Raw genomic sequence first — 26,115 nt, 5'->3', positions numbered from 1 at the left:
TGTCAAAATGTATATATTTATCTGTCATCCAAGATATATTTTATATACTGTACATACAGACAACGTAAATATTCTCCCTATCCTTAGTGAATCCACACAGAGGGAAGAGAGATGCAGCCAGAATGTAACAATTTTTTCCTGGGATTAGGAGTAAATCTGGCTCTATAGTCAATCATGGATAACCTAGATTTGTCAATCAAATGGTTTGTCAAAGGCAGAGGGTGTGGAACAACCAGTTATGAGTGGCGGGAAATGGGACGCCTACCCGTCGATCAATACTAACACATAAACTCAATCGTGAAACCACTGAATACACCACCACTTTTGGAGTGCAATGACCGGCTAAATAATTGACAGTATTGACGCACTGAGGACATTAGGTTCTACTTTTTTTGCCACAAGAGGGCGCCTCTTTTCTCCCCTTTCCACACGCTCAGACTTGATGCCTTCTGATAGATTAGCGATGTCACACTCAGAAAAAAAAAAAAAAAAAGTGTATCATGTGGCACAGATACTCTCGCAGCCTTGATGTCTGATTCCCATTCACTGTGTCTTCAGGAAATGAAAACGCCGCATGGGAAGGAACTGTATTAAACAAAGAGAGAAAGATGGGGCGATATACTTGAGGTGTAACTGATTGGGAGAGAAGACTCCTTGCAAGTTATTAAATAACGCGACAATACTGTGCTGCAGCAAGGGAACCAGGAGAAAGGGATTCATATAACATTCAATACATATGCTGTCCATTTATTGTAAAAAAAAAAAATTCACACGTATTTTCTATATACATTTCTCCCACATTAGACACACGTTGCAATTTATTTTCAATACAATCACACATTAGACCAGTATAAGCGTTGTGTAATGTCTATTTTTACAGTGATATTAGTCATGCTGAAGTAAGTGTCCGCCCACCACTACAGCATGCATGTGATGAGTAGCTATGGAGGAGCGGACCTGCTGCATGCGCTCAAGCTTGGCCCACTTCCTTCAAAAAAAAAAAAAAAAAAAAAAAAAAAAAAAAAAAAAAAAATGGAGGGAGTGAGTCTGAATAATAGAGGAGAGTGGTGGCCTGTAGAGAGCCTGATGTTGGAAGTGCAGGCTGGAATGTTTTTTGTGAGGTTGCTCCACTTTTCTTCCTAACATGACTACAATATTGTGATGTGACTATTGTGCTGTGTGTTTCATTCATTTTCATCAACTCTTAAATCCACCACTAGCTACCAGCCTCCTGTCTCAATAGTATGAAAACTTAAATAGCTACAATGACAGCAGACTCCCATGAGTGTATTGTACACAGTATGAATTTGCATGAGTAATGAAGAAGTCCTTGAGTCGACAGGGCAATGTTCCTAGATGCCAATTTATTAGATGCAACTAAAATGAATGTGCATACTACCACAAAACTATCCAATCCATAAGAAAATATCATTAAACACATCATTACAACAAGACACAAAATTGTGTGAGTGGCATGTTTAGTTTCACTTTCTGCTGCCTTCTTTAAGCTAGTCTTCGTGGCATGATTAAGATGATTCCACCTAATCGCATTAGAGGCGTAATGGGAGAATTATCACTTGACACTCTTTACAGAGGCCTTAATCCATGTAGTGCAAATTGGAATATTGACATTGGTAGTAGAATTGAAGTTAAAACACAAATTTGGTACCAAAAGTTAAGAATATCAGTAATTTGTGAAGTTCAGTTTTTTTCCCCCACAATATATTCAAGTCTTGGACATTTATTTTGAAAGAATCAAGGTATTTTAGATAAATAAATATGTTTATACTAACAATACTACAACTACTATTATTACATGCATATATTGCACTGCACAAGTATCCCATACTTTCTCCTCTAAACTAGTGAGCACAATGCAAAACCGGTTTCCTCCCGATGATTGGTTAGACAGTACCCTAACCCTGCAAAAAAAAAGAGAGAAAAAAAAAAAAGATACTTTGGCAAATTTATTGTTGTAATCCATGCAATTTTATTGTACAGGGGTACCTAATGTTGTGGCCGGTGCAGAAGAAAACAAAGCAATTACATTTTGTAGGCTGCACTCCAGTGAACTTTAAATTCGACTCGATAAGTGCATCATCGTGCCAATTAATATGACAATATATTCTGTCTCATCCCTCTTGCTGGTTACTGCTGTTATATTTATTGTTACTCTTGATCTAAAAGGATCTCCTTGTGCATACTGGTGCATACTGAATATTAATTAGAAAATTATGAAGAATAGTTGTAATGTTCATCAAGAACAAAAAAGAAATATCATTCATTGGTCTTTTTCAAAGAAAATCTAAAACCAAAGAAAATTGCTGTAAACAAGTCATCCTTTCAGTTTGAAGATAGGACAAGCTAATAAATAATTTTAATTTTTTATATTACGAGTTTATTCCAATAAAATACTGTGTTTGTGGATTTAGAATAGTTCCTGTTTTAAGAAAAAAATAATGTTAGACATATAATACACAAACAAAAGAGGGGTTCCTCTTGTAAAATATGAGAAAGAAAAAAATACTACGAGTCTTTCAGCAGTATTTGCTGTTGAGCTTCCTCCAAAATGAGGGCACAATGTACAGACGAGAGGCTGCCTGAGACTAGAAATAGCATTTGCTGGCATGGTGGATTAAGAGGCAAAATTTGAGAGAGGTCACTTCATTGGACAATTTTCTGTTTTGAAACAACAGGACTAAGCAACATCAAATATTAAAGAGCTGCTTACAAGGAAAAATAAAGTGAATTTGGTGATAGCAAGCTTTTGCATCCGCTTGCATCCATACAGTCAGACAGGAGGGGGCACATGTGAGCGCATGAGCTATACGACAAGACGAGGAGGAAAGAAGTATATTCGCAGTGTGTGGATATATGGATGGACAGGACGGGTGAGTAAAATAATCCAGTTTGAGGTGACGACCAAATGGACGTATAACGAGGCTGGAAAAGAGTGGGGTCGACTGTCGAGAACAAACCCTGCACTGGAAGACAGACGTGGGAGTGGGAGTGGGAGGAGAGGGAGGGATGTGCGTCAGGCGCATTAACATTTGCCTTACACACCCTAGCTCATTGTTTGTCATACGCTGCACACACGACTGCAGGAATACATGTAACATACCTTCATTACTAAAATAAACATAAATGTGCAAAATACGTATGCGTGACAACCAGTCATTACCACAAAATATGTCCTTGACATTTATTACTTAACAATCATAAGGGTAAAATCAACACGTCTCTGCTTTTGTTTTTTCCTGACAGATGGTCTTCCTAAAAATAAACAGAGTTGAAAAATAAATAAATAAACATCCACATGTGGCACTAAGATGACTCATCATCACAGCTGCTTACTGCAGGTTTACACACACAAAGATGCCCACGGAGTGGCATTCAACTCATTTTTATCACAGTACTTCTTGAACTTATAACATCCGAATAAAATCAGACGATACATTCCGAACATAATGCAGATTTTATTGTGTTTATTGAAATAGTGAATTATTCCTTGCCACTTTCTCGATGGATATTGTTGCAATAATAAACGAGAAAGAGGAAAATTTCTTTATTGTGGCTCAACTTTTCCATGAGGGTAATAAAGCCATATTCAATTAGCAAAACTGTCAGAATAGGAGGAAATGCTGTAAGGGACATTATATGGTGCCAAGCAGAGGTCAGAGTCTGAATCCCTCTCACAGACGTCTGATCCCATTGATGCTCAGTCCAAAATAAATACAACATACGGTCCTCATCACAAGAGTGTGAGGACACAGTGGTCCTAGGCCCAGCCCAAATAGCCAACAGTGAGCAGTGCAAGGATACTGTGCTAAGAAGGCAATCCTCTTACGAAAGGCGGCATCCTCTGTCCAAACAGCTGATTTCCTTCTCTTAAACATTCACTAAATCAAACTTCACAACACCAAAAGTCATGCCTTGTTGTTTTCCCTATCTTGATTGCAACAAGATAAAAGCCAGTTGCGCTTTCTTTCGCCCTACTCCTTTGCCACTATGAGCCTAAGTTGCAGGGAGCCTTACACTATCCTCAATCCTCCGGGCATGCAGCGGTGACCTGAGCACTGCAGCAGATGTTGTGGCTGTATGAACGCTGATGCCAAACAAGAGCAGTGCAGGCCATCTGTTCTGAACAGTTAATTCAAAAAAAAAAAAAAAAAAGTAAAAAAAGATAGAAAGGAATAACAGCAGTAGGCAAATAAAAAAAGCACCTGCATTTAGACTACAATTAATATTACTACTATTAATAATAATTGTAATCATACAGCGAATAATGTGTTGATATTATACTCTTAGAAATAAAGCAAGCTTGTCACCTAGCGAGTGTCCTCGTTTTGAATGAGTGTGCAGTAAGAGTGGCAAGGTTGAAATTATAGCCCTCTCCCACAGAGTCAATGAAGTACGACACAATGAAAGTGAGGGCTTATATAACTACTGGAGTAGCGGAGGGGTGAAAGGGTCAGACACGCTCATGTAAATTTCCTCATGAAAAGCCCAGTTCTGAGACACAAAATGATGCATATGTTCAAAGAAATGGCACAGATACTACACGTGTATCTATAGTACATGGAGGAATGAGCTTTGACCCAAATTTGTGACAAGCGTGGGGCCAACCTGCATGAAAGCCACACATGGCTATAAACCAGCCTTGTCATGTAGCACAAATGATAGACGCAAAAGGAGCTGTGCCAGGGAGCCTTGGCCTCGAGCTGTAAGTGCTGCCCACCCACACTTTACACGCTTTGGCCTACTGACTCCCACTTTGCCTTAGTAACGCACAGGGACAGCAGGGAGAAAAAAAAAATCATGCAATTGCACTATATATAGCCATCAACCCATGCACCTATCCATCAACTCAGCCAGACACCGAAACCAAAGTGTGCAGTGACTAGATAACTGGAGGAAACTATAACCAAATATTACGACAGAGGTCATTCTGTAACATCAGAAAAAGTACACGTGAGCCCAGAGCATCCTGGGCAACATCAACTGTATGCAATTGGTGACCATCAAGGTCAAAGGTCAGTATCATGGCATTCATTGTCACTGTTAATTGTCACATCCTGACATAATCCGCTGAAATTAATAAACATTTCAATGGCATGTCAGTTCATTGAGATGCACCTTTATATTGAGATGCAATGAAAGAACACAAATTCTGCCTTTGCAAATACATTATTGCTCGCTTTTGATTGACGCCATCAGAGTGTTGTTCATTTCCATTTCATTTCCGAGTCATTATAGTTTGCAGTGGTGTGGAAGAGCACTGCATCATAGTAGAACAAACACGCTGAATCAGATAGGTGCAAAATCTAATTATCATTGAAAGAGAGAGCTTATCTATAGGTGAATGGCTGTTAATAACGGAGCAGTGAGCACTAAAGCATAGGTGCACATTGTCAAACTCTTTTCATTGAGGTCTTAATGTCAGTGTGAATGGCTGCTGTGTGTTTGTGAGAGAGAGATTGTGTGTGCATGTGTGTGTCAAAGACCTAAAGATAGTAGTTGGTGCGCGTGTCATAACCTACTACTGTGTGTTTAAATTAGATTATCATCACTGTTGTTGCTGACCCCAATGTGAGTGGAGCCGTGTGGTCATCCTGGAACCACATAAGAGACAATGTGCCCCAGTGACACACAACACCACATGAAGCATCACACAGCCACAGCCCTAAAGGCAAGATGCACAGTGACACACACACACACACGGCTCTAGAGCGTGTGATAGAATTTTAAGATTCAGTAAAGAGAATGGACATGTCCGGGCAACAGAACACACTGGCACACGGAAAGAGGTAGCCAAGGACATTCAGATAGAAGCGGCAAAAGGAGGGCATGAGTAGACTGGGGGAGGGGGGAGAGGAATGAAACATGGAGGATGAAGAAGAAGAGGGTGTAGCAGCAGCGTAGGAAGAAGCAAAATACACCAAGAAGGCAAATAAAACAATGTCTGGAAGGAATTGCAGTTAACAGTTTTCACTTTCCAACTGTCTGCATTTCATCAAAAGCATGCCTCCATACATGTATCTGCCACCTGACAGATCCGCTCTCCTTGTGACACCTGAGGTGCTTTTAATGAGGAAGAATCTCGCAACCACTTGTGAAAGACAACAGACAAGTTGCAGTGCACTGGAAATAATGTCAGAGTAGACAGTTAGCATGCAAACACAATTGCACAGATGTGCTTGCATGGCCAGCCAAGCAGACAGACAAAGCCACTGGCACAAACAGCCACACCCCTACACAAAGCAGCACAGATACAAATGAAAACACAGTACTGACTTGACTGTTTTGTAATCAGCTGCAATCAACCGACGAGAAATCATGCCAGTCGAATTGATCAACAGTCTAATCAGAATTTAGAATGATATTGGGAACAAAAGAGAGAAGTGCACTGTGTACACCAGCACTAGGGTCAACAACTTGGTGCCACATGGGTAGCACATGTATGTGATTGCTATGGCTGATAGGTGTAATTGTGATTTATCCACATTAGTGTCAAAAGTTGTCATTTCACGACAAGCCGCAATGACAAATGTGATCCACTCATATCACCACGCGCTTGCTCGCTGCATTCCTTTTGAATTGCATCAAGACATCTCATGGGGGCATTTGCTGTCCAGGCACAGCTTAGTAGTGCTGCCGCAGCCACTGCGGAACGCACACATGTGGAACATATGCATGCATGAACACAACAAGTATAAGGCAAGTTGGTCAAAACAACTGCAGAAAACCTTTGGCCTTATTTCAGGCTTAGTTTTTTGTGGTATAGGAATTTTAAGACTGACCTACTTCTTAGCTAGAAATGATAATCTCTATACCATAACAGCTAATTATGAGCTCAGGCATCTCTGCCTTTGCTTTTGTTTATTTATTTGCACCATCTGGTGCTTAATTCTAAGGTGGATAATTTCTTGAAATGTACACGTTCGATTGAAACGGACGCATTTTCATGAAATATTGCGAGTCGCCTATGGAGGCTTCCACCACCCATCCCCCTCCTCCTCCTCCTTCTCCCTTCTCCTCATGCTCCATCCTACAGTGCCGGCTGCTCGTCTCTACCCCCTCCCTCCCTTGCCGTGTTCCTCTGCTGTTGCTAAGACTGTTGATCGTTTGCTAGTCTCTTCCGATAGGTGGATTTCCGTGCACGTTGCTATGGGCAACACACAATATTCCACACAGAGTGAGTCCAAAAGCAGAGCATGCAGATTGCACATGTGATACACCATGACCTATTTAGGCAGATACAAAAACGCAAACATGGTCATTGTACTATTACATTTCGTAATGCCATTGTGAACTGTTACACAAATCAAAAGTCCAAAAGGCAGAAACATAGTGTGAAAGAAAGAAATATAATTGTAATGAATGAACATCAAAGCTGATGTTCAAAAGGACAATCCCCAATTGACTCGGGATGACTTGTGAGTCACGGCACGCCAGCTGCAGGCGCTCTGTCGCTTCCCGCTTTACTTTCAGACATTCATGCTTCATTGAATCAGCTGAAGTGCATTCACATTAGGCATGCTTACAAACACTAGTAAAAGCACACAGAACCTGTCGATAAACACGAAAAAGAAGGTGAAACTTTCCCTGCTGCTTCATTACGTTTCAAAATCAACAGCACAACCAGTTCCTCTAAGTCATTTGACAAATGTGTCACAATTAATAAGATGTTTTAGTCACAGAGGCACCTGTCTATGAAAAACATCTCTTACACAACACAATCCAGTATTGTTTTTATCCATTATTCTTGCTTTTCATTTTCACTTTTCACTTTTCACTTTTGCTGGACATCAGAAGCTAGAAGAGTCTCTTTGAGGCCCACAAGAGCCCTTAATGACACACAAAAAATTTACCAGTAAACCATCCAACAAGAGGAATGAATACTGAACCGGTTTTACACTCATAAGGGACATATGAGGCCCATGCATCATAATAAAGAACATCAACATTATTCATTTTTTTCTCCTCAGCATATTTCTGGGAAGCAAATTCAGTTTGCACATTGGGAAGCTTCGACTTATAATGCTTCAGGACCACAGACAGCGACGTTTCAGTATCCAGTGGTCAAACATACAATCGTGCTTGGATGTTTGACAATTTTCAAATTTCAATAGTGGTGAACACAATATCTCAAGCCCACACACCCATATGGAACATAACTGTTGAGTTACCATGTCTTACCTCCCCGGAAGTGTGTCTCCTGTCAGGGAGCACCAGAGTGTTGGCGTGGCTGCCTGGGACGATGGTGGAGCCAATACTCATTCTGGGTCCAACTAACATGTAGCGTTTGTCTCCCGATCTGTACTGGATGCTGTGACACAGTGTGCCATCATAATTGGTTTCTTGCAGATATTTAGAAGTGTACGCGGTGGATTTGGAGCACTGCATGGCGATCAGCACGATGATGCTGATGACAAAAAGGAGCGACACCGAGCCCAAAGTGATCATCAGGTAAAAAGTCATATTGTCCTCCTCGTCCACCGTGGCCGCACTTTTCACGTCAGAAGCCGCAAAAGCCTCTTTGGGCTCCACGAGTTTGACAGTCACCGTAGCTGTCGCCGAGAGCGACACGTTGCCGTTGTCTTTGACCAGGATGAGCAGGCAATGCTCGGTCTCGTCTGTCTCCGTCAAGGAGCGAAGTGTTCTGATTTGGCCCGTGTAGCGGTCCAAAGAAAACAGACTGTGGTCGCTGACTCGCCGCAGCGAAAAGAGCAACCAGCCATTATAGCCGATGTCGGCGTCGTAGGCTCGAACTTTGGTCACCAAGTCTCCCGCTTTGATGTTGCGGGGAATCTCCTCCACACCTTGGGCAGAACCGTTGGAGCTGACCGGATACAGGATGACTGGAGCGTTGTCGTTCTGATCCAGAATGAACACCTTCACTGTCACGTTGCTGCTCAGGGGAGGATTCCCACCATCCCTGGCCACCACTTGGAACTGGAAACTTTTCAGCGCCTCAAAGTCAAAACTTTTCAGTGCTGAAATTTGTCCATTTTCAGAGTTAATGCTTAGAAACGATGTCATTGTTTTGTGTTCATCCCCATTTCTCACAATATTAAACGATATGACAGCATTATCACCCTCATCACTATCGTGAGCGCTGACTGAAAACAAAAAGGCCCCTGCAACATTGTTCTCGTTGATGTAGAAAGTATAGAGATTACTTGAAAACTTTGGACTGTTATCATTTACATCTGATACAGTCACGCTGATTGTTTTGTGTGAGGAGAGAGGCGGCTCACCGGCATCCTTTGCAACTATTGTGACATCATACTTGGACTGATGTTCTCGATCCATATGAGATTTGGTGATAAGCGAGAACATATTATCTTGTAAAGCGGGTGTTAGCATGAAAGGTATGTCACCCATAACATGACACGTGACCTTTCCATTGACACCCGAGTCCTTATCATTCACACTTATCAATGCAACAGTGGTCCCAGGTTTGGAGTCCTCTGCAATAGCACTTGAAAATGAAGTTACTTCAATTTCAGGTCTGTTATCATTTAAATCCACAATAGTTATTATGACACTTTTCTCTGTTTCTAGGGGGACTGGTCCTTGATCAGATGCTTTAATATCTATTTCATACTTGTCTTTTGCTTCAAAATCTATTGGACCTTTAACTGTAATTTCTCCAGTAATTGTATCAACATCAAAAACTTTGCGTAATTTACTATTAACATTATTACCAAAGGAGTACACCACCTCGCCATTGAGACCGTCATCTAAATCTGTTGCGTTTACTTGCAAAATAGTTGAGCCGATTGGCGCATTTTCCCTTAGCACTGCAGAATATGACTCTGAGGTAAAAACTGGCATGTTGTCATTTACATCTAAGACATTAATTAAAATCTCCGTGCTTCCTGATCTCGCGGGTTTACCACCATCGAGTGCTGTCAGCAGCAATTTATGACTCTCAGCACTTTCTTTGTCCAGCGCCTTATGCAAATACAAAACCGGGATTTTCCCGTCTTCCCCTCGGTCTTTAACCTCCAAACGAAAATGCTCATTTTGACTGATTTTGTAAGAGTGAACCGAATACGCGTCGCTGTCTGGGTCGTGGGCGCTCTGCAGCTGAAAACGCGCACCAGGCAAAGCAGATTCCGATATCTCCAAACGCGTCTGATTGTTGGGGAAGGTGGGGGTGTGGTCATTTACGTCCAAAATCTCAATGGCGACGTAATGGACCTCCAATGGGTTTTCCACAACGATCTTAATGTTGACAACACACGGGCTGATTCGCTCACAAACCTCCTCTCTGTCTATTTTCCTCTTCACCCGTAACATGCCATTGTTTGTTAGTACAAACAGAGGCTCGGTGGTCCCGGAAACGACCCGGAAACCTCGAGCGTTTAGTCCACTCAAATCCAACCCCAAATCTTTTGCAACATTTCCAACAAGGGCGTTATCCATTCCTTCCTCGGGAATAGAGTACCGCAGCTGCGCCGTGGTGAAAATAAACGTGAAATCCAAACAAAAGATGACAACCAGCAAGCGCTGCGTCCATGGCGCGCGTGATCGTCGAGACATACTGGACCGGTTGTTAGCGCAAACTGGAGTCCAAGCGAAGGAAACAATAGGATAAATTGGGGATGAAGCAAAAGGCAAAAACCAAACACGCAATATTGACGATGCGAACTGGCAACGAGGTGAAAAAACGCCTCGAAGTGCAAGTGCACACTCACGCGCAAGCGCAGTATACCAAACCGCTGACGCTTTACACCAAAACTTGCCTCACAAGCAGTGACACCAAGCGATCAGAACTCAACAATGCATATACTCACATTTTATAAAAACTCAGTGAAAGAAATATTCCAAAAAATAGTCGTGGTATTTTTAAAGAGTCAAACCTGCTCGTTGCTGTCGATGTCAAAACACTTGTAACTGCTTCTGTTCCAAGAATGGAATAAAGGCATCTGTCCCGCCTTCACCTGGCGTCGCTCACTTGATTCAATTGTAAACACGGGTGACATTCACCGGCAACACCACGTGACCCAAATTACCGAAAGTGTACGAATAAGCAACAAACCCCAAAACATGTTCTATAAACAAAACAAAACAAAATTCAAATTTAATATGCGCTTTCCAATATTGCTCAACTATATAATGAGTTCCGAACGGGACTATGCACAACATATTTTCGGCTGATTGTAGATGGGTTGGAAGTATGGGACATATTCTCACCGTAATCATGGTAATAATACAATATCAAATGAAGAAGCGAAATCTATAGCAGCTTTCAAACGACAAACTTGGGGCGGCCTTCAGCACCACGAATAGCACCACCCCCGCTGAGTTTGCCAAAACACAACTTTAAATTCCACCACGACCTGAACAAGCTAACCAGGATAAAAGTGTCACAATTTTTGCATGCAATGTCAGAAAATATGTTGAACTGGTTAAAAATCAATTCAGCAATTTTTGCATTTGATAGTGGCATATTTCTTCAACTTCATAATTAAATCATACGTTAATGAGCCTTACCTCGCCAGAAGTGTGTCTCCTGTCAGGGAGCACCAGCGTGTTGGCGTGGCTGCCTGGGACTATGGTGGAGCCGATACTCATTCGGGGTCCCACTAACATGTAGCGTTTGTCTCCCGATCTGTACTGGATGCTGTGACACAGCGTGCCATCATAATTGGTTTCTTGCAGATATTTGGAAGTGTACTCTGTGGATTTGGAGCACTGCATGGCGATCAGCACGATGATGCTGATGACGAAAAGGAGCGACACCGACCCCAAAGTGATCATGAGGTAAAAAGTCACATTGTCCTCCTCGTCCACCGTGGCTGCACTTTTCACGTCGGAAGCCGCAAAAGCCTCTTTGGGCTCCACGAGTTTGACGATCACGGTAGCCGTCGCCGAGAGTGACACGTTGCCATTGTCTTTGACCAGAACGAGCAGGCGATGCTCTGCCTCGTCAGTCTCCGTCAAGGAGCGAAGTGTTCTGATCTGGCCCGTGTAGCGGTCCAAAGAAAACAGACTGTGGTCGCTGACTTGCTGCAGCGAAAAGAGCAACCAGCCGTTGTAGCCGATGTCGGCATCGTAGGCTCGAACTTTGGTCACCAAGTCTCCCGCTTTGATGTTGCGGGGAATCTCCTCCACACCTTGGGCAGAACCGTTGGAGCTGACTGGATACAGGATGACGGGAGCATTGTCGTTCTGATCCAGAATGAACACCTTCACTGTCACGTTGCTGCTCAGTGGAGAACTCCCACCATCCCTGGCCACCACTTGGAACTGGAAACTTTTCAGCGTCTCAAAGTCAAAACTTTTTAGGGCCGAGATCTGTCCATTTTCACTATTTATACTTAAAAATGAAGACAGTGTGTGATCATTTCTGAGAATGTGATATGAAATGACAGCATTCTCATTGTCATCCGGATCAAAGGCTTTGACAGAAAAGATGGCGGCGCCTGCATCGTTGCCCTCGGTGACATAGAAAGTGTAAGGACTGGATGAAAATTCAGGACTGTTATCGTTCACGTCTGAAATGAAAACACTGATTGTCTTTTGAGACGAGAGTGCAGGTAGACCGGCATCTCTTGCAGCTACTGTTATATCATAGTGGGATCTTTTTTCCCTGTCTAAAGGTGATTTGGTCACTAAAGAAAACATTTTGTCTTGTAATGATGGTGACAAAGTAAAAGGAACATCCTCATTTATGGAGCAAATTACTTTTCCATTTAGACCAGAGTCCAAGTCATTCACACTGATTAGAGCAACTGTTGTTCCAGGTCTGGAATCTTCAGGAATGGAACTGGAAAATGACGTGACTTCAATCTCAGGTGCATTGTCATTGACATCAATTATCTTGATGAGGACACTTTTTTCTGTTGTTAATGGGAGGGAACCTTTATCTGATGCTTGGATTTCAATCTCATATTTATCTTTTTCTTCAAAGTCAATAATTCCTTTCACCGTTATTGCACCTGTCAAATGATTAATTTCAAAAAGATTTAATAATCTGTGACTCACACTGTTGCTAAATGCATAAACAATCTCACCATTTGGACCTTCGTCTAAATCAGTTGCATTTACTTGAACAACAGTTGTGCCTACAGGAGCGTTTTCATAGAGTGTCACAGAATATCCATCTGACGAGAAAACAGGCGAGTTATCGTTACTGTCTAATATATTTATTAAAATATTAACATCGCCTGTTTTGGGAGGTTTTCCACCATCGAGTGCAGTTAACACTAATGAATGACTTCTGGCTTCCTCCCTGTCCAAATGTTTTTGCACAATCAATATAGGAATTTTTTCATTGTCTCCTTTATCTTTAATTTCTAAACGGAAATGATCATTTGCGCTAAGTTTATACTGCTGGACAGAGAAAAGACCACTGTCTGCATCTCGTGCCGCTTTGAGTGGAATTCGCATTCCAGGTTGCACCGACTCAGGAATGTCCAACGTCTTTATTTCCACGGGGAAACTGGGGGAATGGTCATTTATATCCACGACTTCCACGGCAACATAATGCACCTCCAGGGGGTGTTCTAGCACCGTTTTCAAATTAATTACACATGCAGTGCTTCGCTCGCATACCTCCTCCCGGTCAATTTTCCTGCTTACGTACAAGATACCGTCATTCTCCCCGAGGTGGAAAAGAGACTCCGTTGCGCTCGAAACAATCCGATATTTGCGTTCTTTCAAAATGCTCTTGTCTAATCCCAAATCCTTTGCAACATTTCCAACAATAGTTCCTTCTTTGATTTCCTCGGGGACTGAATATCTCAACTGAGCGTAGGTGACACGCCAAAAAAGCACAGCAACCAGGCAGCAGACCCACCGCATTTGCGCGCTCCTCGCCGCGCATCCTCTTTGTTCCATGATGAAACACAACTACGTTACGGGTCGCGTGTTGCTGATACACTACTGCATTGTAGTGAGGCAAGAGTCCTTCAAAAATATTACAAGATGCCAAAAAATGCAGGTCAAACGCAGCAGCGATCGAATCAGTCAGCTCACACAACTGCGACTACAATGACGAGGAGGAACCTGACGGCAGCAGACTAACCACCACTTTTATCATCACAGCGACACCCTGTGTTGACATTACTTCCTACAAGTATATAATTGTTTCAATTAATATACGTATACAAAAGTCAATTTAAATCTAAACCAAATATATTGAGGAAATACCGCACAATCTAGCCCGGTTTGGCTGTTATCAGGCAGACAGAAGAACAATATCATTAAGTTCAAAACTATAAAGACTATAAAAATGTCTGATGGAATGTGGCGTCTATCTAAATAAAGTGATGTACGTAGGTGCATTCCGAAAATAAATAGTCCGTCTGTATTTCTCTGTATAGATGTGCGGCAGCAAGTGCCTCTACGGATCCAGAACCATGGACAGCGGACGGGACGTATAGCACAAGTGGGCACAACTGCAGGAGGGCATTGAGGTTTTCTCATTTCTTTTTTAGTTCCACCTTCGGAAAGTAAGGAGACCCAGTTAGTCAATGTACGTAGTAAATAAATTATCTGCCAAATGTTTAGTTTTCATTTTCATTTGAAAGGTTTAGTATTATTTTGCATTATAACGACTTGCTAATATCATACATGCAGGCAATCTGCAAACAACTGGCCAAAATGAGGAGCATGCCCTTACATCATCCATACCACCATCCATTATCTATACCGCCAATTCTGTTCAGGGTCACAAAGACCTACTACTACCCATCCCAGCTGACTTGAGGCAAAAGTCAAACTCAACACTGGACTGGTCAACATTCAGTCGCAGGACAAATATAGAGACAGACAATAAATCACGCAATCACTGAGAGGGAGTTAAACCTACGCTACCTGTTTAAAGTCAGGGAACTACACTAAATCAATCAGTGACTCCACTTGAACAATTTTGAATTACTGAATCACATTTAAGGGAATAAGGCACCCGTCACTGAAACAAAGCCCTGAAAACGACTGCTGTAAATGAACAACAACAAAAAAAAGTGTGTGACCTTGGGCATATATTAAAATAATGAATGGGAAATTAGGTTATTAAACTTTGCAGATGGTCATTAAAAGGCACTGTCAGGTGGAATATGAGACAACACATTGCAAAAAGGGTACAACACAAGCACAAGTTAGCATGGATCTCAAATAATGCTATCTTATCAAGTGCAATCAATTTGAAAATGCAGACAAAATGCACACAATGTGTGTGTCTTAAAACAGATAGTCTATCAAACAGGACACATTCAACATCAATATCAGCAACAATAAAATGAAACGACAATTGTTCTACAGACAATTTAAAATAATTTGTGTATGCTGCTCGTGCAGAAAAGCTACAATCATTTAAAAAATTGTCTTACCCCACCAGAAGTGTTTCTCCTGTCAGGGAGCACCAGCGTGTTGGCGTGGCTGCCCGGAACTATGGTAGAGCCAATACTCATTCGGGGTCCAACTAACATGTAGCGTTTGTCTCCCGATCTGTACTGGATGCTGTGACACAGGGTGCCATCATAATTGGTTTCCTGCAGATATTTGGAAGTGTACTCAGTGGATTTCGAGCACTGCATAGTAATCAGCACGACGATGCTGATGACAAAAAGGAGCGAGACTGAGCCCAAAGTGATCATCAGGTAAAAAGTCACATTGTCCTCCTCGTCCACCGTGGCCGCACTTTTCACGTCGGAAGCCGCAAAAGCCTCTTTGGGCTCCACCAGTTTGACGGTCACGGTAGCCGTCGCCGAGAGCGACACGTTGCCATTGTCTTTGACCAGGACGAGCAGACGGTGCTCGGCCTCGTCCGTCTCCGTCAAGGAGCGAAGTGTTCTGATCTGGCCCGTGTAGCGATCCAAAGAAAACAGACTGTGGTCGCTGACTCGCTGCAGCGAAAAGAGCAACCAGCCATTATAGCCGATGTCGGCGTCGTAGGCTCGGACTTTGGTCACCAAGTCTCCCGCTTTGATGTTGCGGGGAATCTCCTCCACACCTTGGGCAGAACCGTTGGAGCTAAATGGATACAGGATGACGGGAGCATTGTCGTTCTGATCCAGAATGAAAACCTTCACCGTCACGTTGCTGCTCAGTGGAGGACTCCCACCATCCCTGGCCACCACTTGGAACTGGAAACTTTTCAGTGTCTCAAAGTCAAAACTTTTTAAAGCTGATATTTGTCCATTTTCACTATTTATACTTAAAAATGAAGACAGCATGTGATCATTTCTGAGAATGTGGTATGAAATGACAGCATTATCATTGTCATCCTGATCAAAGGCTTTGACAGAAAAGATGGCGGCGCCTGCATCGTTGCCCTCGGTAACATAGAAAGTGTAAGGACTGGATGAAAACTCGGGACTGTTATCGTTCACGTCTGAAATGAAAACACTGATTGTCTTTTGGGACGAGAGTGCAGGTTGACCGGCATCTCTTGCAACTATTGTTATATCATAGTGGGACCTTTTCTCCCTGTCTAAAGGTGATTTGGTCACTAATGAAAACATTTTGTCTTGTAATGACGGTGACAAAGTAAAAGGAACATCCTCATTTATGGAGCAAATTACTTTTCCATTGAGGCCAGAATCAAAATCGTTCACACTAATGAGAGCAACTGTTGTTCCAGGTCTGGAATCTTCAGGAATGGAACTGGAAAATGACGTCACCTCAATTTCAGGTGCATTGTCATTGACATCAATTATCTTGATGAGGACACTTTTTTCTGTTGTTAATGGGGGGGAACCTTTATCTGAAGCTTGAATTTCAATTTCATATGTCTCCCTCTCTTCGTAGTCTATCAGACCAGTGACAATTATCTCCCCCGTTGAGCGGTTAATGTCAAAAATTTTAAACAAAGTATTACTCACACTGTCACCAAAAGAGTAAATAACATCTCCGTTTTGACCGTCATCCAAATCAGTTGCATTTACTTGTACCACTGTGGTGCCCACTGGAGCATTCTCCTGGAGCATCACAGAATATGTATCATGGGAAAAAACAGGAGTATTATCATTAACATCTAACACGGTTATTGAAATATTCATATGTCCAGATTTTTGGGGCTTTCCTCCATCAATAGCAGTCAGCACCAGGGAGTGGCTTCTTGCTGCTTCCCTATCCAATGATTTTTGCAACACTAATACAGGTATTTTACCATCTTGTCCTTTGTCTTTGACATCCAAACGAAAATGATCGTTTTCACTCAGTTTATAATTTTGCACGGAAAACGGGCCACTATCAAGATCACGTGATGGTTTAAGCTGAAAGCGAGCTCCGGGCAAGACAGACTCAGAAATGTCCATTTTTCTCTCCTTCTCTTGGAAACTCGGAGCGTGGTCATTTACATCCAGCACGTCCACTCCCACGTAGTGGACCTCGAGTGGGTTTTCCAGCACAGTTTTCAAATTAATCAAACACGTCGTGCTCTGTGCACACACCTCCTCTCTGTCAATTAGTCGGCTTACATAGAGGTTGCCATCATCCGGATTCACGTGAAAAAGAGGCACAGCGTCGCTAGAAACGACGCGATATTTCCTTTCTTTCAGCGTGACTTTATCCAGTCCAAGATCTTTGGCTATATTTCCGACCATTGTTCCTTCAATGAGCCCCTCAGAAATTGAATATCTCAAATTTGCAGAGGCCAAGCCGCACAAAATTGCAGCGGCCACCAAGCGGGCGCAAAAACATCGCCCACTCCCCGACACGCACCTCCTTTGTCCCATGACTACTCAGAAAAATACTCACAAGAAAAACACAGCAATGCGGCTGTAGAACACACTGCTTCGATGAACGGCAATGTTCATTCTCTTCCTGCAACTGCAGATGTGAAAGCAAGTTGAATATTTCCAGAATGAGCCGCAAGCTGCCGAGATGCGCCCGACGGAATGAGACAACGAGGGGTTGATACAATTGATGACGAAGCGCCCATGCGCGCAGGATTGTACTGTTACACTGACACCACGCGATCGAAAATTTCCATACACTGTACGAGAATATTGGTAAGAGGCTTTTTTTTTTTTTTTAATGAAAATACAGCAGGCACATAAAAAGTCCAGGTGTTAAAAACCCAAAACAACGTGGATTATCGTCCACACTGTGCTGATTTGAAATTACGGAGCAAAACATTCCAGAAGGCCAAACAAAAATTTTCATAAAATAATTACCACCGCCTGTGAATCCGATTTTAAAAAGTGCAATCCATACTTTTACTGCCAAGGTGCACACCAAGGTGCACACTGCATGTGCGTCTATGTAAATAAAGGTGCATTCCTCAAATAAATTGTACACTGTACAAAGATCCACATTTTTAAACACCTGAGTTGTATTTAGGACCCGCCGGGATGGTTCTGAATTGCAGCAAACTCATGTGATGATGGTAAACGGCAGGACATTTCCGGTGCATGTCTTTTTTTTTTTTCAAATTAAAGGCTCTGAGACGGAAAATCCATGTACGTATTCGCCATACTCGACTCAACCGCAAGATAATCAAACACTTAAAGCACCGACAACACAAATCTGTCTGACTGTGTTAATCACAACATATGATGACAGGGTTTCAAACTATATTCTCACCATAATATAAAATATCAGGGGAATAATACAATATCAAATGAAGACGCGCAACCTATAGCAGCTTTCAAATTGTTGTCCTTGTTCCCAAGGCACATGTTGTGTTTTGTAAGTTAACACGTACACACAGGGAAGCATTCTCACAAAACAACTGAGTTATTATACTGTACCTCGGCAGAAGTGTGTCCAAGTCAGTATTTTTCAATGCGTACAAATATGAAATCACTGAGCTCCAGCAGGACAACACTCGGGGAAGGGGTGGGGGTCAGGACTACGGATAACACCACTCCCGCTGAGTTTAACCAAAACTCGACTTCAAATTCGACCACAACCTAAAGATGCTAACCAGGATCAAAGTGTAAATATTTTTGCATACAATGTCAAAAAGTATGCCGAATTCGATAATCAGTAATCAATTCCGCAATTTTTGCATTTGATAGTGGCATGTTTCTTCACATTCATAATAAAAAGTCATACGTTAATGAGCCTTACCTCCCCGGAAGTGTGTCTCCTGTCAGGGAGCACCAACGTGTTGGCGTGGCTGCCCGGGACTATGGTGGAGCCGATACTCATTCGGGGTCCCACTAACATGTAGCGTTTGTCCCCAGATCTGTACTGGATGCTGTGACACAGCGTGCCATCATAATTGGTTTCTTGCAGATATTTGGAAGTGTACTCTGTGGATTTGGAGCACTGCATGGCGATCAGCACGATGATACTGATGACGAAAAGGAGCGACACCGAACCCAAAGTGATCATGAGGTAAAAAGTCACATTGTCCTCCTCGTCCACCGTGGCTGCACTTTTCACGTCGGAAGCTGCAAAAGCCTCTTTTGGCTCCACGAGTTTGACGGTCACGGTAGCCGTCGCCGAGAGCGACACGTTGCCATTGTCTTTGACTAGGATGAGCAAGCGATGCTCGGCCTCGTCCGTCTCCGTCAAGGAGCGAAGTGTTCTGATCTGGCCCGTGTAGCGGTCCAAAGAAAACAGACTGTGGTCGCTGACTCGTTGCAGCGAAAAGAGCAACCAGCCATTATAGCCGATGTCGGCGTCGTAGGCCCGGACTTTGGTCACCAAGTCTCCCGCTTTGATGTTGCGGGGAATCTCCTCCACACCTTGGGCAGAACCGTTGGAGCTGACTGGATACACGATGACGGGAGCATTGTCGTTCTGATCCAGAATGAAAACCTTAACTGTCACGTTGCTGCTCAGTGGAGGACTCCCACCATCCCTGGCCACCACTTGGAACTGGAAACTTTTCAGCGTCTCAAAGTCAAAACTTTTTAAAGCTGAGATCTGTCCATTTTCACTATTTATACTTAAAAATGAAGACAGTGTGTGATCATTTCTGAGAATGTGATATGAAATGACAGCATTCTCATTGTCATCCTGATCAAAGGCTTTGACAGAAAAAATGGCGGTGCCTGCATCGTTGCCCTCAGTGACATAGAAAGTGTAAGGACTGGATGAAAACTCTGGACTGTTATCGTTCACATCTGAAATGAAAACACTGATTGTCTTTTGAGACGAGAGTGCAGGTTGACCGGCATCTCTTGCAACTACTGTTATATCATAATGGGACCTTTTCTCTCTGTCTAACGGTGATTTGGTCACTAAAGAAAACATTTTGTCTTGCAATGATGGCGACAAATCAAAAGGAACATCCTCGTTTATGGAGCAAATAACTTTCCCATTGACTCCAGAGTCCAAGTCATTCACACTAATTAGAGCAACTGTTGTTCCAGGTCTGGAATCTTCAGGAATGGAACTGGAAAATGACGTCACTTCAATCTCAGGCGCATTGTCATTGACATCAACTATCTTAATGATGACACTTTTTTCGGTTGCAAGAGGAACAGCGCCATTATCTGATGCTTGGATTTCAATTTCAAAAATGTCATTTTCTTCATAGTCTATCAGGCCTTTTACAACAATTTCACCAGTTTTTTGTGTGATCTCAAAAAAATCAACAATATTTGGATTCATACTCTTGCTGAAAGAATAAACTACTTCTGCATTTGGGCCTTCATCTAAATCAGTTGCATTCACTTGTATAACAGTATTTCCAATTGGAGCATTTTCATTAAGGACAGCAGAGTAAACATCTTTTAAGAATATAGGCGCATTATCATTAATGTCTAGTATATTTATTGAAATTTTCATATCACCTATTTTTGGAGGTTTGCCCCCATCCATAGCCGTTAACACTAATGAAAGATGCCCCGTTGTTTCTCTGTCCAATGACTTTTTAACAACCAGGACAGGAATTTTGCTATCTTTTCCTTTATCTTTAATTTCCAAACGAAAATAATTATTTTCACTAAGTTTGTAGTGTTGAACAGAAAATTGACCAGTGTCTCCATCCACAGAAGCTTTTAGCTGAAATCTTGCACCAGGCAACACTGACTCTGAAATATCTAGCTTTGTTTCTTCCTCGGGAAAACTGGGCGAATGGTCGTTTACATCCAGCACCTCCACTCCAACATAGTGGACTTCAAGTGGGTTTTCGAGCACGGTTTTTAAGTTGATCAAACATGTACTGCTTTGCGGGCACTCCTTTTCCCTGTCGATCTTCCTGCTGACGTAAAGGACGCCGTCGGTCTGACTCACGTGGAAAAGAGGCTCCGCAGTACTTGAAACAATCCGAAATTTGCGCTCTTTCAGCGCATTTCTATCCAATCCGAGGTCTTTTGCAACATTCCCAACCACAGTTCCTCTATCGACCTCCTCGGAGATGGAGTATCTTAATTGCGCCGAAGTCACGCTGCACAAAAGCACCGCAGCCGCGTACCAGAGAAAACAGCGGCTCACCCAATCCTGCGCGCCCCTTTGTTCCATGCTGATGCAAAAAAATATCACTGCAGGTCCATTCTAAGAAAATCCGTTGCCCTTAAGTAAACTACAAAATTTTAGTGCATCAAAGCCGTCTTCCACTAAGACAACTGCCTGAGAAATAAGGACAGCAAGACAATTGACACCGTTGAGGCAGCCACAGTGATCATGTCAGCGCGAATGTTACCAAGAGGTGGTGGGCAGAGCAACCACTCACTATAAGTCACGTGAACATGCAATGTGTACGTGTCCTCACACTGACACCAAGAGGCCAAATTTTATATTACAGAACAGGCGAGGCAGGTGATCTGTTTCCATTTACGGCATGCAAAACAAAGCTTCAAGTTAAACCAAAGGTGTCCAAATACGAGCTTTGTTTCCCGTTATACGGAACCCGAAGGGAGCCAAGACATCCTTGACTTTAGTAGCAGACAAAACCGGTCCATCCTACATTACACTCGTGTGGCCTATATAAGTTGAAATTCATCTTTGCCTTCCTCCGTGATGCAGATAAAAAAAAAAAAAAAAAAAAACATATGCTGGCAAAACCACGTGACTTGTATTGTCTGACATCCGTGATGGGAAAAGTTACCCAACACTATGAAGAAGAAGAAGTATATTTATATTATATTTATTCGTTATTTATTCAGCACGCTGTTGTTTTACTTGATTGTCTATTGTGTGCCATGTCTTGTCACCGTGGGATAGCGGGGAACGAAATTTCAGTTTCTTTGTGTGTCTTTGGCATGTGAAGAAATTGACAATAAAGCTGACTTTGACTTTGACTGTTACATAGAAAAATTGTATGTATATGTTATCATGCGTTCTCTAATGAGTACTTATTCATAATGTTACTGTTCAGTATGCTTGCTGCTTTGCCTTGCTTATTCTTATCTTGTACAACAGAACAGAAGGATTACGGCTGGGTCAGGGGCGAGATGACGGTTGTGTCAAACAAGATATTTACAAGATACTGCTGACATCTCAGCGTCCACCAGAACAGATCGTGAAAACAACACGTCAAACGATGCGTCATGAACCTTCTAATCTTCCTTAAAGAACGTCACTTTCTCTTCTCATCTCTTGGAATATTGCTTAAACTGTTTTGCTGATATAGCCATATCTGCACACAACACTTAGTGCGTCACTTTTTGTTTCTTTTCTTACGAGACGAAGCTACAATCTTTGTAAGTTTTAAGGTTATAAATTTGAAATGGTAGGAACCATTTTTTATGGAAAGCAAATCTTCTGGACAAGAGTGACCATATCAGCAAACTACAATGTAGATAACTGAGTTGCAGACCAAGTCTGTAGTATCGCTCTTTTCACACAAATAGAATCACTGACCACTGGCATAACATCAGCACCACGGATAGCACCCAACTCTCAGGCAGTTTAAGGGAAACAACAGCCCAGTTAAACAAAGGCTATCTATACTTCCATCAAAACCGAAACATGATCACCAGGATCAGAAAATCACAACTTTGGCAGTGTCAGAATGTGCCAAAGTAGTTACAATTCAATAAAGCAACTTGCATTTAAACGTGGGATCGATTCTCACATTTGTAATAAAATGTAATATGTTAATGAGCCTTACCTCGCCAGAAGTGTGTCTCCTGTCAGGGAGCACCAGCGTGTTGGCGTGGCTGCCCGGTACTACGGTGGAGCCAATACTCATTCTGGGTCCAACTAACATGTAGCGTTTTTCTCCCGATCTGTACTGGATGCTGTGACACAGCGTGCCATCATAATTGGTGTCTTGCAGATATTTGGAAGTGTACTCGGCGGATTTGGAGCACTGCATGGCAATCAGCACGATGATGCTGATGACAAAAAGGAGCGACACCGAGCCCAAAGTGATCATCAGATAAAAAGTCACATTGTCCTCCTCATCCACTGTGGCCGCACTTTTCACGTCGGAAGCAGCAAAAGCCTCTTTGGGCTCCACGAGTTTGACTGTCACCGTAGCCATCGCCGAGAGTGATACGTTGCCATTGTCTTTGACCAGGATGAGCAAGCGGTGCTCAGCCTCGTCCGTCTCCGTTAAGGAGCGAAGTGTTCTGACCTGGCCCGTGTAGCGGTCCAAAGAGAACAGACTGTGGTCGCTGACTCGCTGCAGTGTAAAGAGCAACCAGCCGTTATAGCCGATGTCGGCGTCGTAGGCTCTGACTTTGGTCACCAAGTGTCCCGCTTTGATGTTGCGGGGAATCTCCTCTACAACTTGGGCAGAACCGTTGGAGCTGACCGGATACAGGATGACTGGAGCGTTGTCGTTCTGATCCAGAATGAAAACCTTGACCGTCACGTTGCTGCTCAGTGGAGGACTTCCACCATCCCTGGAAACCACTTGGAACTGGAAACTTTTTAATGTCTCAAAGTCAAAACTTTTCAGTGCCATTACTTCCCCAGTTTCTGGGTTGATGTTCAGAAATGAAAACAATTTAGAGTCTGCACTTCCCTCTCTGAAAATATGATAAGAAATGAGAGCATTGTCAGCTTCATCCTTATCAGAAGCTTTCACTGAAAACACAGAGGCTCCTGGTGTGTTGTTTTCAGTAATATAAAATGTATAAGGGCTGGATGAAAATTCTGGACTGTTGTCATTTACATCTGACACAACAACAGTTATGGTCTTTTCGGTTGAGAACACTGGCTCGTTTGTGTCCTTTGCGGTGATGGTGACCTCATATTGAGAAACATGCTCCCGATCCAGTTGGGATTTTGTGACTACAGAGTACATGTTTTCTTGTAAAGATGGTGATAAAGTAAAAGGAACGTCTTGTTTGATGGCACACAGCACTTTGCCATTAATTCCAGAGTCTAAGTCACTGACACTAATCAGAGCTACAGTGGTTCCTATCTTTGCATCTTCCTTTATGGAGTTAGAAAAAGACGTCACCTCTATTTCGGGCACATTATCATTAACATCAAGGACAGTTATCAAGACACTCTTATCTGTTCTAAGTGGAGCTTGTCCCTTATCAGATGCCTGTATGTCAATTTCATAGCTTTTACTTGCTTCAAAATCAAGGTGACCTGTCACTTTAATTTCACCAGTGCTTGAGTCAATACTGAAAAGCTCCATCACTTTTAAATCCACCTCCTTACCGAATGAATAGACTATTTCACCATTCGCGCCCTGGTCCATATCTGTCGCATTTACTTGAATCACGACAGTGCCAACTGGCACGTTTTCATTCAGAGAGGCAGAATAAACCTCCTTGTCAAACACAGGAGAGTTATCATTCACATCGAGGACATCTACAGTTAATTCTATGGAGCCTGACTTGGGGGGCTTCCCCCCGTCTACTGCTGTCAGACGCAGACGTTGTCTCCCTGTTGTCTCTCTGTCTAACTGCTTGAGCAGGACTAAAAATGGCACTTTACGGTCCTCGCCTCTGTCTTTTACCTCAATACGAAAATATTCATTTTGACTGAGTTTATACTGCTGAATGGAAAACTGGCCCACATCGGGGTCTCGCGCCGCTTGGAGTTGGAAACGAGCCCCTGGCATAGCTGATTCAGATATTTCAAGCTGTTTTCCTTTTTCGAGAAAAGCAGGCGAATGGTCGTTGATGTCTAATATTTCCATGGCAACATAGTGCACCTCTAGTGGATTTTCAAGCACTGTTTTCAGGTTGATCACACACGGGCTGATGCGTTCACACGCCTCCTCTCTGTCTATCCTTCTCGCCACATACAAGATGCCGTCGTCCTGGTTCACCTCCACAAAGGGCTCAGCTGTTCCGGCCACGATGCGGTATCCTCGCCCTTTAAGCGCGCCCTTATCCAGCCCCAAATCCTTCGCTATGTTCCCGACCACAGTTCCCTCTTGAACCTCCTCTGGTATGGAATATCTGAGCTGTGCACTTGCTCCATTGCACAGAATAAGCACCAAAGACAGCCACCAGCGTCGCTCCCTCCTACCCCCGCATCGTCTTTGTTCCATGCCGTGCAGATGACAAATTATCCTTCTGATTTGCTATGTCCAACAAAAACCAAGTGCGTGCTAATTCTAATTAAGCCACTAAAATATAACTAAGCAGTTCCAGTAAAAGGCTTTGAGAATAAAAATTGCAATTCGCCAATTTCGACACTGCACCGCCCAGGAAGCATTCGAGAAATAACACAAACGAGGTGGTCGGCTCTGAAAAGGGACCGTGACGTAAAGTACCGCTATACGAGAAGTTATATTGGGCTAGGCTGACCCCTACTGTCGAATAAACGTAACATACTATCACACTATCATGAATAACACGTCTCAAGCAAAATGCTGTAAATGGTTTAAATGCACTGTTTTCTGCAGGAGTACGCACAGCACTTCCGCTCTAAATTAATTAGTCAATTTGGAAACTACACAAACAGACAGAGGGAGACAAACCCTTTGACAAATTCCAACACTTGTATGTTATTCTTTGAAACTATAGCAAATGAAAGCGCAATTTTTCCTAATCGGGTGGTAGCAGCAAAACACTAATGACCCACACAGGCAATGTAAGAGGCCAACAAGGAAATACTGTAGTTCAGGGGAAACAATAGTCTGTTCTTTTTGTGTAAATCCGCAAAAGGAAAAACACATTTTCATTTACAAACAACTTGAATGTAAACTTTTGAACCATTTCTCATTAGGCAGCAAGTACTGCTTATCAAACAAGTTATATCCTTCACATTCTTCCATCTAGAGATTCTACATATCTGATTACAACAAAAAATATATGTACATAATAGAGTTCAGCACTA

General features: G+C 42.7%; 1 protein-coding gene across 15 annotated transcripts in view; it reads right to left on the bottom strand.

Moving 5' to 3' along the window:
- The window catches only part of LOC125985658 (protocadherin alpha-C2), a 150,099-nt gene that overhangs the window by 77,330 nt on the left and 46,654 nt on the right, over nucleotides 1-26,115 (bottom strand). The window contains exon 1 of one of the 15 annotated variants that reach the window (XM_049749016.2): nucleotides 22,973-25,987. The exons of 9 other annotated variants lie outside the window; for them this stretch is intronic. In XM_049749016.2, the coding sequence (XP_049604973.1) occupies nucleotides 22,973-25,324 (2,352 nt within the window). In that variant the 5' untranslated portion in view covers nucleotides 25,325-25,987. 5 more of the 15 variants (XM_068652239.1, XM_068652235.1, XM_068652244.1 and 2 more) reach the window with 5 other exon arrangements.

The sequence above is a fragment of the Syngnathus scovelli genome, chromosome 1 (genome assembly GCF_024217435.2).
Source record: "Syngnathus scovelli strain Florida chromosome 1, RoL_Ssco_1.2, whole genome shotgun sequence".
NCBI lineage: Eukaryota > Metazoa > Chordata > Actinopteri > Syngnathiformes > Syngnathidae > Syngnathus > Syngnathus scovelli.
Note: the sequence above shows the minus strand (reverse complement) of the source record. Positions and strands in the feature narration are given on the sequence as shown.